Source organism: Mauremys mutica, chromosome 11 (assembly GCF_020497125.1).
Source record: "Mauremys mutica isolate MM-2020 ecotype Southern chromosome 11, ASM2049712v1, whole genome shotgun sequence".
NCBI lineage: Eukaryota > Metazoa > Chordata > Testudines > Geoemydidae > Mauremys > Mauremys mutica.
Window position 1 is genome coordinate 82,787,483 of NC_059082.1, and position 13,794 is coordinate 82,801,276.

The following is a 13,794-nucleotide window of genomic DNA, read 5'->3' on the forward strand; positions in this document are numbered from 1 at the left end:
CGGGGGCCTGGGGGGTGAGGCCGGGACCCATCCCTCAGAGCTGGGGCTCACGGGGGCCTAGGGGGTGAGGCTGGGACCCATCCCTCAGTCCTGGGGCTCACGGGGGCCTGTGTGATGAGGCCAGGACCCATCCCTCAGTCCTGGGGTTCACAGCGGCCTGTGTGATGAGGCCGGGACCCATCCCTCAGAGCTGGGGCTCACGGGGGCCTGGGGGGTGAGACCAGGACCCATCCCTCAGTCCTGGGGTTCACGGGGGCCTGGGGGGTGAGACCAGGACCCATCCCTCAGTCCTGGGGCTCACGGGGGCCTGGGGGGTGAGGCTGGGACCCATCCCTCAGAGCTGGGGTTCACAGCGGCCTGTGTGATGAGGCCGGGACCCATCCCTCAGAGCTGGGGCTCACGGGGGCCTGGGGGGTGAGGCCGGGACCCATCCCTCAGAGCTGGGGTTCACAGCGGCCTGTGTGATGAGGCCGGGACCCATCCCTCAGAGCTGGGGTTTCATTGGGGCCTCCTTCTTTGCCACATTCGCTCTGGTAGTGGAGAAGACAGAGCCAGAGCAGGTAAAGGCAGAAAGAAGCCAGCAGAGCACCTCCAGTCTCAATCCAGCATGAGGGCACTGACGGGGAGCCCATGATGTGGTCCATACAGTCACTCTTTTGGCATTCCCTACACAATAACAAGCCCCAAAGTCCCACAAACTGCCCTGCCCTCCTCCTTGTATCCCATGAACACTGAATGCTCCAGGCCACGTGTCCCAGCAGCCAAGCACTTACTGGCGGCATAGACCTCCTTCTCCACCAGGCCATCGTTCTCCTCGCTCTCCACGGACAGCCAGTCATTCACCAGGAAGAAGTAGCTCTTGCTGGTCTGCAGGTCTCGGACTATGACGTGCTGCAGGTACCAAGAAGGGCTGAGTCCTAAGAGCAGAGAAACAGAGCGAGGTGGCTCATGGCAGACCATCCTTCTGCAGGGGCACAGGGGTTGCCATGCAGTATCAACAGCTGCACAGCCCCGGGGATGAGATCAGGAGAGTAATAACAGTCAGTAATGCTTATCAATCGCACTCCTCATCCCTACGGGACTGGGTGGCACGCAGGTGCTACGGTCTGGGGCACTCTGGAAGGGCCTAAGACAGACACTTCCATCTCAAAGCACTTTACAAATGTAGGTAAATGGAATATAGCCCCAATCTGCAGTAGCTGAGGCACCAAGGACATCTGTGAAAATCATTCCGGGGCTTGCACGTCGATTTACGCACCTAATTCCAGGCAACCCCGTTGGAAAACGTCAGCCTACGTGTCTATGGTGGGGCACTCAAAATTAGAGTCCTTTGGCAAACGTGGACTTAAGAGACTTTCCCAAGGAAACGCAGTGATAGAGCTAGGGCTAGTGCTCAGGTCCCCTGGCTGCCAGCCCCATGCCCTGGCCACTGGACAATAATGTCTCTCCGGGGTGTGGTGTGTGCTAAGGCAGTGAATGTTCTTCGTTCTCCGTCAGAGTTCATCAGCTTCCCAGCACAATCTCCCGTGCAAGAATGGCTGCTCGTGCAGGGTTTCTGGGGGTAGCCAAGAGTGGCACAGGCAGAAACCTTGCAAGAATATCGAATACCATGGGTCTGATTCAGATCTCACACCAGTTTATACCAGTGTAAACCACCAGCCCGATGGTGATCGTCCCAGCTGTCCGAACCTGGCACACCTGCCCAGGCCTCACCTTTATTGTCATGCCAGATGCGGATTTTCCAGACGCTGCCCAGGCTCTGCTCCGTCGCAATCTGAAAAACATCGAGGCTGTTGCGGTGGAAAGCGTTCTCCCCATCCAGATGCCTGTGACCGCTCTTCTTATCCACGCCGTACAGGGTGAGCCCCACGTGGGCGGTGGTACCTGGCAGGAGTTAGCAGGAAGGCTCAGTTTGGCAGATCCCAGCCAGTGCAGAGTTCTCTCCCCCAACCCTGTGACCAAATGAAATGGCCCTTTTGAGAGGCCACCCAGAGACCCGCAAGAAATTAACATGCTTGTCTCCCTGGTTGCTGCTTGGCCTCCCCACACCCAGAGACAGGGTTACACACAGCTTGGAAGAGCCGGCTGGTGAGGCGGGATTGATACATGGGCTTTCGTATGTTTCCTTCTGAGATGGGATGTGAGCTAATGTTCTTTAACTTGCTGACATCCTGGTGGGAGGAGATGTTTGTTCTGGATGTTCTTTCCACGGAGTGGCTGAAAGGCTTGTTTTCTTTGACTACTCCCCGGGACCAGCTGCCAGACACTCCTTGTTTCACCTGGGCCACCGAAATGTCCCCTGCTCGCCTATAAGGATCCAGACACGGTGACAGGGCATGAGCCTGCTCCCAGGGAAGCCATTGGCGCCAATGAGAGCAGCTGTCCGACAGTGACACCAGGGCATTCCGTCCAGACGCTCAATCAACGCTCCCAGATTATAGCCGCTCGAGTTTCAAAGTCCAAAGACGATGTTTCTAGCGGTTGTGGCTGCTATCCCAGCCCAAGCTTTCTGCCTCCTAACTCCTCACTGCTAAGAGAGACTCAGGGACCAGAGTGAAGCGATTAATTGTGCTGGCGATGCACATAAAGCAGGAGAGAATCCAACTCACTGTCTTATAGCAGCGCTGGCCCCAAAGGGCCAGCTGGAGTAAAACAAGGCTCTCCCTGAAACGATCGGGAACCACGAGCGACATCTCAGCAAAATGAGAAGAGGAGAAATTGTGCCTAATCGTGGGAGAAAGGAGCCATCGCTCCCAATCAGGAACAGGCAGGGCTGGTAAATGGACATGGGATCAAGCCCCAAGCCCAGTATGAAGACCCGTCCTCTGTGGCTCATTCTTATATTTGACACTTACCTGAGGGCTGTTTCCTTTTTACGCTGCGGCAGCTCATCATGCTAGCAAAGTCTCATTGACTTGGCCTGAACTGAAAACGTCTCAAAGACATACATGGGTGCTTTCAGCAGAACTGCAAGAAGGAGCCGGACCGTGGCAAAATAACTCAACCCCTTTCAGAGCCGGAAACACCTTCCAGATCCTCAGGGGCAACCCTCCCTCACTGCTCCGGAGAACCCTGGGAAAGTTCTGTGACATGCAGGGGGATTTGCTGTGATGCGGTGCCTAGAAGTCTCAAAGGACTAATATGGAGGCTACCCCACAGTCAGCCAGTCCAGAGAGTGACGCTGTTACTGACCTGATCCTCGGCCCCAGCCGGTTTTCACCAGGATCTCATATTTATACATCCCGTTCTTCCCGCAGAATGGAATCACCCCCACTCGGTTAATGTCGATCAAGTCCAGTTTGTGCACAATCAGCATGGCCACAGAGTATGTCACAAAGCAGACGGCACATGTCAGCAAAACGATGTAGTTGAGACCCGGGCCAGGAGCCTAAGCAAAATGAAAGATATTGAAAGATGCTTTTCCCTCCCCACGCTCCTCCCTTCACAGCCTCACGCTCACTGCCTCGCTGACTGCAATAACAATAAGTAACAAATATCTTCGTCTTACATAGTGACGTCCATCCTGCAGGCTCCCTAACTGGAGTACAGACTATGCATATGCACATCAATCACTTTGCTCACTGCTGAAATGCATCCACCTCTGGAGTGGAATTCAGCAGCTGTCCAGGGCTTCATGCAGGAAAGTGCTGAACGCCTGTAGCTCCCCTTGACGTCGCTTACAGAGCTACACAGAAGACTGAACTCCATCAGGAGGCACAGAGCACCTGGCAGGAGCCGCCTCTAAAAGTGTAAAACGAAACTATGCAACAGCTTTGGGCAGGAAGGGAAGAACTCGGTATCCAACTGAAACAGTGGCAAAAATGATAAGGTAAGCAAAATGCAACCAGAATTTGGCCAGGACACTGGGGCTTAACCACCCTACACTCAGTAAAAGTGCTATGGGGTTTTTAATGACTACAACTGGTCAGGACCGATGTGTGCATCTCTCTGAAACAAGGCACCTCCCGCAGCAAAGTTCCCAAGGGGCTATGCTGGGGCAACTCAGAGAGGAACACCACCAGCCTCAGTCCTGCTGGCTGGTCTCCCATCCAAGCATAGGTCAGGCATGACTCTACTTAGCTTGTGAGATGTGTTGAGAACAGCAGTTGTTTTTTCAAGCAAGCACATTCAAAAGCCAGCAAGCTGCTAATTTATCCAGTGTGCAGGAAAGCTCCAGTGTCTGGTTTTTGTTTTTACTCACAGGAAATATGAATTGGACGGAGTTTGGGGGAACAAACAGGCTGGCTCCGAAGGCTGTCAGGTGTTGGGTTAAGCACACAGCCTGATCCGGGCTGGTCTCCTCCAATGGGATGATGCCTTCCGTCTTCCACCTCCTCTCCTGCTCACAGAAGTACTGGCACAAGGAGGTGTACAAACTCAGGGTCACCTCCACCGGCGACCAACTGAAATGGTTTGTGATGTTGAAGTAATAGTCCTTGGTGGTGTCATCAGTACTAAAAAGAGAAGAGCAAGCACGGGGCTGCTTATCCGCCAGCCCCTGAATGAGCCGCGAATCTCTACCCTGAGCCGATCTATGGCACACAAGTGTCTTTCCATGCGAACAGCCCTTCTGCGTGGAGAGCAATGACTCAGTACCAACGTCTGTGCAAAGCGACACAGGAAAATGGATCCTACTAATGGTGAGTAATTTACAGAGTCCTTTTGCTGTGGGGAAACCCATGGGCTCCCCAAGGCTTTATTACTTATTATTGTTTGTACGTCTATTAGTCATGGACTAGGAGCCCAGTGTGGTAGGTGCAATAATTATAGTGCACATTCTCCTCTTTTGCAAAAGCGAATCGGTGGCACAGCTACCCCACCACCCCGTAACTGCATTACCCTGACCCGGGTGACGCTTCCATAGTGGGCCTGGGAAAGGATTTGTTCATTAAGACTATGAATCCCTCTTTGAGAATCTTGTTACCCAAAGCCCTGGAAGCCGTGCTAAATTACACAGCAGTGGCTCTACCCTGGCCCCACCTATTCCCAGACCACCAACTTTCTTCTTGGGTAACACCTAGGAGTGGTTCATAAATAATGGGAGGCGTAAACATTTATTGCTGTGGGAAAAAAAAAATATTTCAACTCCTGAAGTTGTACTAAGGATTAACACAATAAAAAAGAAAGGTTGGATCCCAAAATCTAACAGTACAATAATAATGCTAAACGTTTATATAGAACTTTACGTGCTCAAAGTGCCATGCAGACCTGAACTACGTGGGCAGGTAGGTGGGTGAATATCAATACTCCCATTTTACAGATGGGGGAAAATGAGGAACAGAGGCCAAAGGTGATTTGCGGAAGGCCACACAGTAAGTCAAGAGTCAGTATTAGAACTCAGGACCACCCAGTGCCTAGCTCACTCCTCCAGACCCTACGTTTTGTGGCACTGTACAGTAGGTGATCTGTGCTGAACCATTAGTGCATCTGTAACAGGGCAGTCTGTTCCTTTTAAGGGCAGTTCCAATGCACAGGCATTCTGGGACGTGTAGTTCTCTGGATCACATGACCAAACTAGGAGCAAGCTCTGCTGGGAAAGGGGCAGGTGACAGTCAAGTGACTGCAGTATATAAGGCAAGCCTCTTGCTTAGTCAGGAGAGAGGTTCAAGGGAGGAGGTGGGTGTTGGAGCTGCCCCATAGTAGCTGTCCAGGGATGGGTAGACCTGGAGCAACAGCCAGGATGGGCTAAGAGTAAGAAGCCTGGCTGGGGCCTAGGAGCAGAATCCAGACGGGGCCAGGGGGTGAATGGAGCATGAGAAGGAAGAGGCCTGGGCAGCACGTTCACAGTGTGGGGTTGAGGCTAGGTTGGCACCAGTGCTCACGTAGGGAGGGAGGGAGGGAGGAAGCCCCTTACTCAGCTTGCATCATCAGGGTGAAGGGGGCCATTGAGTTCTGGGGAATGAGCCTCCTGCAGTGGTGACCCCCAGAGAGGGAGGTGGTGCAGACCCCTGCCTCAGTAGTGTGAATAAACTGAGCTTGGGGAAGGGGTGCTGAAGGCTTGCTTGGAGCTGGGGCAGGGAGCAAAGGTTACTGGGAAAGGAGCCGCAGCACTGGGAGGCGGTTCCCTTGGAGTGGGGAGAAGTTGGGCAGGTGCTCAAGGGAGGCTGGGCCCTAGCGGGAGGGTCATAGTAATGACACCGGGACTCTGCCTGGGATGCTGCTTTCCCGGAAAGGAGACTCCTCCGCAGTTTGGCCAGACGGGGAAAAGCACCAAACTGCCCTACCAGCGGAGGGACACGTATGCCGGCAGGAACCAGACTTCGAGCAAGGGGAGACCGGAGCAGCAGATGTGCCTGACGCCAGAATGCGTAAGCTGCCCCAAAAGCTTATGGTCTAAAGCCACGAGCGAGAGCCAGGGCTAGGGGTTACCCGGGGTGGGGGTTCTCTTACATTGGGGAAATGAAGAAAGTGTAGCGCTTGTGGTCCCGTCTCTCCACGGCCTCCAGCCCGATCTTCTTGGCCGCACTGCAGTTGTTCTCGTTGGGCGCAGGCGAGGGAGAGAGGTAGGCTGCGATGAACGGCTCCAGCTCGCTCGAGATGTAACGATCTGGGCAGCAAGGGGAAGAGGGAATGGAAAGCACTTTACAAACCCCCAGCCTGGCTTTCCTTGCACGGGCCCCGATCCTGCTCACTTCAGCAGGTGTGTTGTTTATGTGACGGCTGCTAGATTGGATCTGTGATATTTACAGAAGTGAATGTTAAGTGCCACTGCTCCTGGTACCACGCTCGCGTGTCAGCAGCCCATACAGGACTGGTTGGAAGGATCCATCCTGAGAGGTGCAGAGCACCTGCTGCTAAGAGTTTACATGCCTTCCACTCCCATTGCCCTCAGCAGGGAGGGAGGACTGGGACAGCGCAGGACTGGGTCTTTGGTGCTGAGGAACAAATGCTCAGTCCCGCTGTATCTTAGCATGTCACTAACGCCAGAGGCAACCCACGGGCCATTCTCACCGCGCAGCTCAACTTGCATTTGTGCACCATTAGCTCCAGCCCTCCAAGGGGGAAATGCTCGACTGGGGTTTGACCCTGTGTCTGCGAAGTCAGCGGGAGCAGGCCCAGACCCACCTGACATTCCTCCTGCAAGAGGAGAGTGGCACCAGGTGTGCCAGACAAAGGTAGCGCATCCTGCAATGTCTGACATGCCCTCGTAAAACCTGGGGCTAGGTTCTGCCAGGCTCTTGCAAGGACGTAGGGGTGAGAGTAAGGAACTTCCTCCACCACTTGTGCCGCTCGGCAGCTCCTGGGCTCAGAGGTGTGCGGCTGGCTCTCTAATTAGGTATCAACCCTCCCCTCTGCAGCAGGAAATGGGAATCCTAAGCATGATCCTCTCACCCTCTAGAGGCTGGGAGTCCACAGAGACTATGATATACCAGTCCTAGCGCAGCTAGACTCTGAGCATTTGGAAAGCATCTACCCTGCCCAATGTCACTGGAACACGCGGACGAAGCTCTGAGGCTGCTATGTGCCAACAGGATTCTCCTTTGGCTCCAGGGGTTCAGGCCTGTGCTCCTGGAGAGCAAAGGATTTGAGCTCTAGTCCCACTGGGAACAGTGACTCCCATACGGCCGTGACGTGCAGTGCAGCTCTCAACCCTGATCCCTTGCTGCACTGTGCTCACGTGTTGTGCTTGAGTGGTCCCTGCCCTGTAGCAGATCTCGTTTCGCATGCAGGCCCCAGGTCCTGTGCGCTCTCAGTCCTTCAGATGAAAAGTATATCGAGCAGTAGAAAAAGTGCAGTACCTACCATTTAAGACTCTGTAGGTGAGCTGGAAATGCAATCCTGCTTCTCTGTTGTTGTTTTCTGTCGTCACAACTAGGTTCACCGAAGTCTTTCCCTGAATGATTGCGGAGCCAGCGGAGATGTTTGTCATGCCATTGTTCGATACCATCACAGTGATGGCCTTCTCTGCGTCCAGACTCCCGATGGGAATCTGGGTCCCGTTGTTGGTTTGAAACTCCATGGAGGCCACCTCTGTGGACACGGTGTAGTTGCTGATGTAGCCAAAGGGGAAGGGGTTGGAGTCCATCCGGAACATGACTTGGATCACGTCGGTCAGGTCGGAGAAGGTGGTGTTGAAGGCCTGGGGGATGGAGAACTGGCAGTCCAACGTGTTCTCATAGCAGAGCAAGCTGAGGGGATCAGACCGTTTGCCTTTGGCCACGATTTCTCCTCCCACCAATTCAAGGGGCTCCTCATTCAGCACCCGGGACTTCATGAGGATGCGCATCAGGCTGGAGGACAGGCGGTAGGCTTGGGAAGCTACCTGTAAGCGGTGGGGATCGTTGCACAATTCCTGGAGTTTTGACTCCTGTGGAACTGTGTTGACGAGGTGTATTAAGTCCCCTGTAAGAAGAGAGGTAAAATAGCAAACGGAATAGCAGTGAGTACCACAGTCTAGGCAACATTCAATTCCTTCCCACAACCATCAGGAAAGCTCCTTCCTTACTGGCTTTCTATTGGACTACAGCATTGTGACACATGACCTTCCACAATGAAAGCTCTACATCGTCCATAACTAAACCTACAGTGCTCTTCTGCATCACTGCGTTTTCTCTAATCTATGGTGTGGTTAAGACCTGAAGTGACAAGATCCTAATGTGGGCGTTCTCTTCCTTCTGTGAAAGGGCTGACAGAAAAGTGGATAGAGGGAAATAGACACATAGAACCAATATAACAAACCCCTGGAACTATAAAGAGTAATGCCATTACAAACACAGCCCATTGCAAGCATGTCAATAAAGGGCTTTTCTTTAGAGGTAACCTGAAGGTGATGTCATCCGCCGAGGCCAATGGAGTTTCCATAAGCACATCTGCCAAGGCTGAAGCCCAGCTTGACGCTGTGCATGGCAGCCCACACATCTGGAAGCTGCCTCTGTTATCCTCAAGCTTCCTATAAAAGGGCTGTTCCCTAGAGTATCAACTACTTCCTTAATTCAGGGGCTGTCAGTTTCAAATGCCCTAGCAGGACGACAGTGGGAAAATCGGAGAGATGATAAATTACAGGTGGGCCCAACCTACAGATTCAGATTTCCCCAAAGCCTGGAGGGGGATGCTATTCAAATGGAGGGCTTGGCACTGGCCCACCTCTGTGATAAACACCAGCTGTAGGCAGCCTTTGCTCAGGACATCTCCCAGCCAGGAGACGGCCTAAGAAACCTTTCCCAGCTTTTCTAGCCCGGTCCTTCCCTGATCATCTTTTTAAAATCTACCCCTCATCCATGCAGTGATGTCCGTGCCCTGAACACCTCCTAGAGAATGCCCCCGTTGCTTGGGGACCCCCAGAACTGACCCGTAATGTTGAGGATGTTGTCTGCGATGGCTGTTGGTGTCATGATGCCCTGAGTGGTTTCGCCCTGGAGGATGGCCATCATGCTCTCCAGCTTGTTCAAGGTCCCAGTCAGACATGATCTGCAAAGAAGCTCCTTGCTCGCCACCTGCCATTAGAAATGCAGGCTAATCCAGCAGAAATCAATTCTGTATAAAAGGCAGTAGCAGCCGTGCATGGCGCTTACTGGGTTCAGTCCCACAAAGTGCTGAGCGCTCTGGCTCTGAGGCTACTCACCTGCGTCTAGTTCAGCCTGTGCTGCTGGATCGGGACCGTGCACCCTGTGTGGCACATCTGTAATATTTCTCTTCAGATTGTACTTTATCCACAACCAAGTCCACTGGATACCATAATCTACCTACCTACTGGACGTTTAGAGTTCCCTTCACTGTGTTACCTAGGCAACTCACACTGCAATAATAGCCTGTCTAGCGGTACCAATGCAAGGCAGGGCACCCAAGTCCCTGGGGTTCTGACACCAGGAGTGAATGTGTCTCTTGTTGTTGCTTCTTTCAAGTTGTTACCTCAGGGCTGAATTTTACTCCTGTTGAAGTCAACCAGAGGCGGTTGGGTTTTTTCCATTGTCTTCAATGGGAGCAGGATTTGGCTCTAACTGAATCCATCTCCAACATTCAAACATGTCCTAGAACTGTGGGAGGGATTTCACCACCCTGTTTTGATGACCGTCCCTCCCATCCACTCCCAGATGTGTCTAAGAAACAGAATGTTCTATGTTTAAAGCATGGGCTTGAGTCTGCAGCACACTCAGCAGGCTCGATGGGAATAATCTACGAAACACATGGAAGCGGTTACCACCACCCAGCTCCTAGCTCCTCTTCTTTTTGTCATCAGAGGATTCACCACAGATGTCAGAACAACTTGCAGCACAAAGGGGTGTGAAAGCCCCATGGCTTGTATTTGTACATTAATATACAGCACCATTTACAGAGATATAAGAGGACACCTCTCTACTGTGAGGATCTTACTATCTAAATAAGAGACAGCAGCAGCATGTAAGATGAAAACAAGTTACACAAAGCAGAGGAAGGAAGAGCGAGAACAGCAAAAAGGAGTCACGGGAGAACTGCCCCAGGGAGACTGTTACCCAAGGAGCAGAGCTGACGTGAAATATTTTCCAGTCAGAAAATGTGGTTTTTGTCAAAATAGAAACTCTCCCCAATAGGGAGAATAGAAACAAGCAGTTTAATTTTGAGCCAACATTTCTAAAACCAAACAAAAAAGTTACTTTAAAATGATGCCTTTTTTCCCTATTTTTCCAATTTCAAACTTTTTGTTCTCTGCCTTTTTTTTTTTTGGTTGCTATTTCAGCTTTTTGTTCTGGCTCGGAATGTCAAACCTGACCACGGGACAAAAACTCCATTCCCTGACCAGCTCCACTACAGTCCGATGAGGTGCTGGGTTGCAGGCTCATAAGAAGAGGTCGAGTGTGTCTTGTGCTAGTAAAATCCGGCAGAGGAAAGTGATGTATGGGGCCAGAGTTCAGGGCAGGGTCAGAGGCAGAGGAGAAAGCAGTGACTTTGGAGAGAAGGATCCCAGGATGAGCTCTTCGAAGCAACTGGGGGGTCAGGGGACAAGGATTTTGAGAGTGACGCTCAGCAGCGGTATGTTTGATTCATGGCAGGCCGCATTCCCAATGAGCGAGCTTGCGGAGCTATTTATCGGTATGAGGGAGGTGCTCAGAAATCACGGTGATGGGCAAGCAAAGCCTCTCAGCCCCTTCGAGCGGTAGGGGAGGAGGAGTAGCTGGCTCATTGGCTGGCCACCCAAAGCCAAGCCCATTAAATAGCTGGGCTCATTCGTTCGATGCCCAGCTGATGAAGCATGAAAAGCCCCTCCTGATCCAACAGGGAGCAGCCCCAGCACTAGGAAGCAGGGTCCACCAGCTAGGCTGCCACAGTGTGGAATACAATACTTCAAATGATGACAGGCTCAGAGCCGCCTGCTGCCAAGCAGCTGTGCTAGGGCCGTTTCCAGAGGACAGGTATAAATTCTTTGGTAACATCTGCAGGGGATGATGCACATTCATCTCTCGCTGCCTTTCGAGAATGACAGATGAGAAAAGGGTAGCAATGATAATGCTTGCACTTAAAGATGGATGGAGAGAAACACACACGCCCTACAGATGTCACCGACAAATTATACCTGTCCTCTGTGTATGATCAACGTGTGTGTATGTGCGCGAAGGTGAAACGGACCAAGGAATGGCCAGAGCTACCCTTTCTTTCCATCACTCAGCGTCAGAGCAGAATGAGGCTGGAGGGTCCCATACCATGCACTGAGCAAGGGCTGCGGAGATCTGCTGGATATCGTCCACAGTGTTCACATTCAGGGAGATGAGGGTCTCGGTGATGTTCCTCCGCGTCCAGGTGCGAAGATCTAGTTCGTTCCCGGTCTCAGCTTCTGAGCCCATCAAGTGCTCGTGCTTAGGGGAAACAAAAGCAGGGGGTTTTATCAGAATCTTGCAGAACAGGAGCTTTAGTACTCAACCACAAATTTCCATTGCAGCACTTAATGACTTTCCAGCTGGGAGTCTCTGATATCTGGGTTCTCGGCAGACTCAGCCAGGGCTGCTGCTGCTGCTGGATACAATTTGAAAGTTAAAAAGCCTCTTTCCTGTCCTGCTTCCAGTTATATTTTCCACTGGCAGCCGAATGCAAACAATCGCAGTAGCACAGGGTAAGAGGCACTCTTGCAGTGTCAGTGAAAGAGTCTTCTCCTCTGCAGCTTCTGCCAGCTCTGAGAACATTCTTGTCTCTCTCCAGCTGGCCACGTTTCAAAGCTGATGTGTGATCGTATCAGATCTCCTCTCTTGCCTGTGCTGTTGTTTGCTGAGCCACTCGGTGGGCCCAGCTTTCAACAGAGCGTTCCAGTCTAATTCTGTGATTCAGATGGGCAATTTAATAGGGCACCCCTGTTCTGCAGGCTTAAACTGGTACCTAGGTGCATACAACTGGCATTTACACAGCAAAGCACAAAGCGGGGCACCCAGATGGAGATCCGGATGCTCTGTGTAAGTGGCCATGTTTTGAAAATTGGGCTTCCCAGCTGCACAGTGACTCTTTACAGTGTGTTAGGGATACACAATTTTATGCTATGGACAATCCAGGTGGGTTAGATTGGCACAGGCATCTGTGCCCACTGTACTGCCATGGAGTAGTCCATGGCTGGAGTTCAGGGCCTGTTCTCTTGTTCCCCATTCACCTAGTGGTCTGGGATTTCGGAGGAAGCCGTGTGCTCAGTCCTTCAGGGATGGGGAAGGGAGAGCCCTGTGGTGACTTCCTGAGGGACCAACACTGATAGGCTCTAAAGGATGGGACGAGGCTCATCTGCGGCAAGAAAGAGGGATCCACAAACATCTATGGGAGCTGGGCACCTGCTATGAATGACAATGAACAAAGGGGCAGGGGGAGTTGTGGGGGGAGCCTGGGAAGATGATGGTTAAGAGAGAAAAATCGTGAGTTGTACTTTGTGGCCATGTGTCAGGCACCCATAGAAGGCCCTGTGTGTGGGTGCAGAGCTGTTCTGCTGACTCATCCTGGCAGCTGGGCCAGGCAGGTCTCAGTGGCACCCTCTCAGGTGTATGAAAGCTAGCGAGAGAGGGAGAGCTTAGCAACAGCCAGCCCAAGGGGGAGCTCAGGCTGAGGTTTCTATTGGTAAGTGCAGTGTTTAAACCTGGGGTAGAAGACGGTGAGGGAAGGCTGGCTGCATCCGGAGGAGGAAAGTAAGCTATGAGGCTGGGGGGTGGGCACAGGGTACATTTCCCTCTCCTGGACCTACTTTGATGCCCCCTGCTCTCTCACACGTCATGTGACTGTGACGCACTCAGATCTCCAGCACAGCCCAGCATCCCACAGCAGGTCTCCAACATCTACTAACTTACTTGAGAGACCGGGTGAAACCGTCAGTTTACCTCAGGTCCAAGGTGAGCTCATGGACTGGATAATGAGCGGCCAGCCAACCAGAGCTGGTAGCCAGCCAGGCAGCAGGTCAGGCAGCACTGCTTTACCTCATTTAAGATTGTGATGAGGGCCAGAGAGTACTCGATGACGTGCTGCCGGTCCCCCTGCTTCACCAAGCCCTGCAGTACAGTGTCGGTCTGATTGTAGAGCCAGTGAGAGAGGCTGTGGACTCCGGCCGCGGGGGTTGGCAAGGTGATGGTCATGGAGCTGGAAGGGGAAGAGGCGCATGGTTTGTAAAGAGCAGATTGTCAAATGGAACCCAGGGCGATGGGTGTACTCCTCCCCCACCTCCTCCCAGTAGCACCTAGAGACAGTCCTTTGAGTGTCACCGACTCCTGCTCAGACCCTGGGCATGGACGGCTCTTCTCCGAGCCCAGTCTCACCAGGGAGGGCTGGCCTGTTTCTGAATAGTTGAGATAAGGGGCCAAATTCCTCCCTTGCGTAACTCCACGTAACCATTGGATTAGCAGAAGGGAGGTGTTTGACCCT

The 13,794-nt window shown here is 52.6% G+C and overlaps 1 protein-coding gene across 1 annotated transcript in view; it reads right to left on the reverse strand.

Moving 5' to 3' along the window:
- Nucleotides 1-13,794, reverse strand: part of PKD1 (polycystin 1, transient receptor potential channel interacting) — a 138,426-nt gene that overhangs the window by 30,254 nt on the left and 94,378 nt on the right. The window contains exons 20-28 of the mRNA XM_044980776.1: nucleotides 13,353-13,512; nucleotides 11,616-11,768; nucleotides 9,290-9,434; nucleotides 7,744-8,343; nucleotides 6,391-6,547; nucleotides 4,202-4,454; nucleotides 3,193-3,388; nucleotides 1,714-1,884; nucleotides 774-917 (exon numbers count right to left, since the gene is read on the reverse strand). Coding sequence (XP_044836711.1) covers nucleotides 774-917; nucleotides 1,714-1,884; nucleotides 3,193-3,388; nucleotides 4,202-4,454; nucleotides 6,391-6,547; nucleotides 7,744-8,343; nucleotides 9,290-9,434; nucleotides 11,616-11,768; nucleotides 13,353-13,512 — 1,979 coding nt within the window. The remainder of the gene's footprint in view (nucleotides 1-773; nucleotides 918-1,713; nucleotides 1,885-3,192; nucleotides 3,389-4,201; nucleotides 4,455-6,390; nucleotides 6,548-7,743; nucleotides 8,344-9,289; nucleotides 9,435-11,615; nucleotides 11,769-13,352; nucleotides 13,513-13,794) is intronic.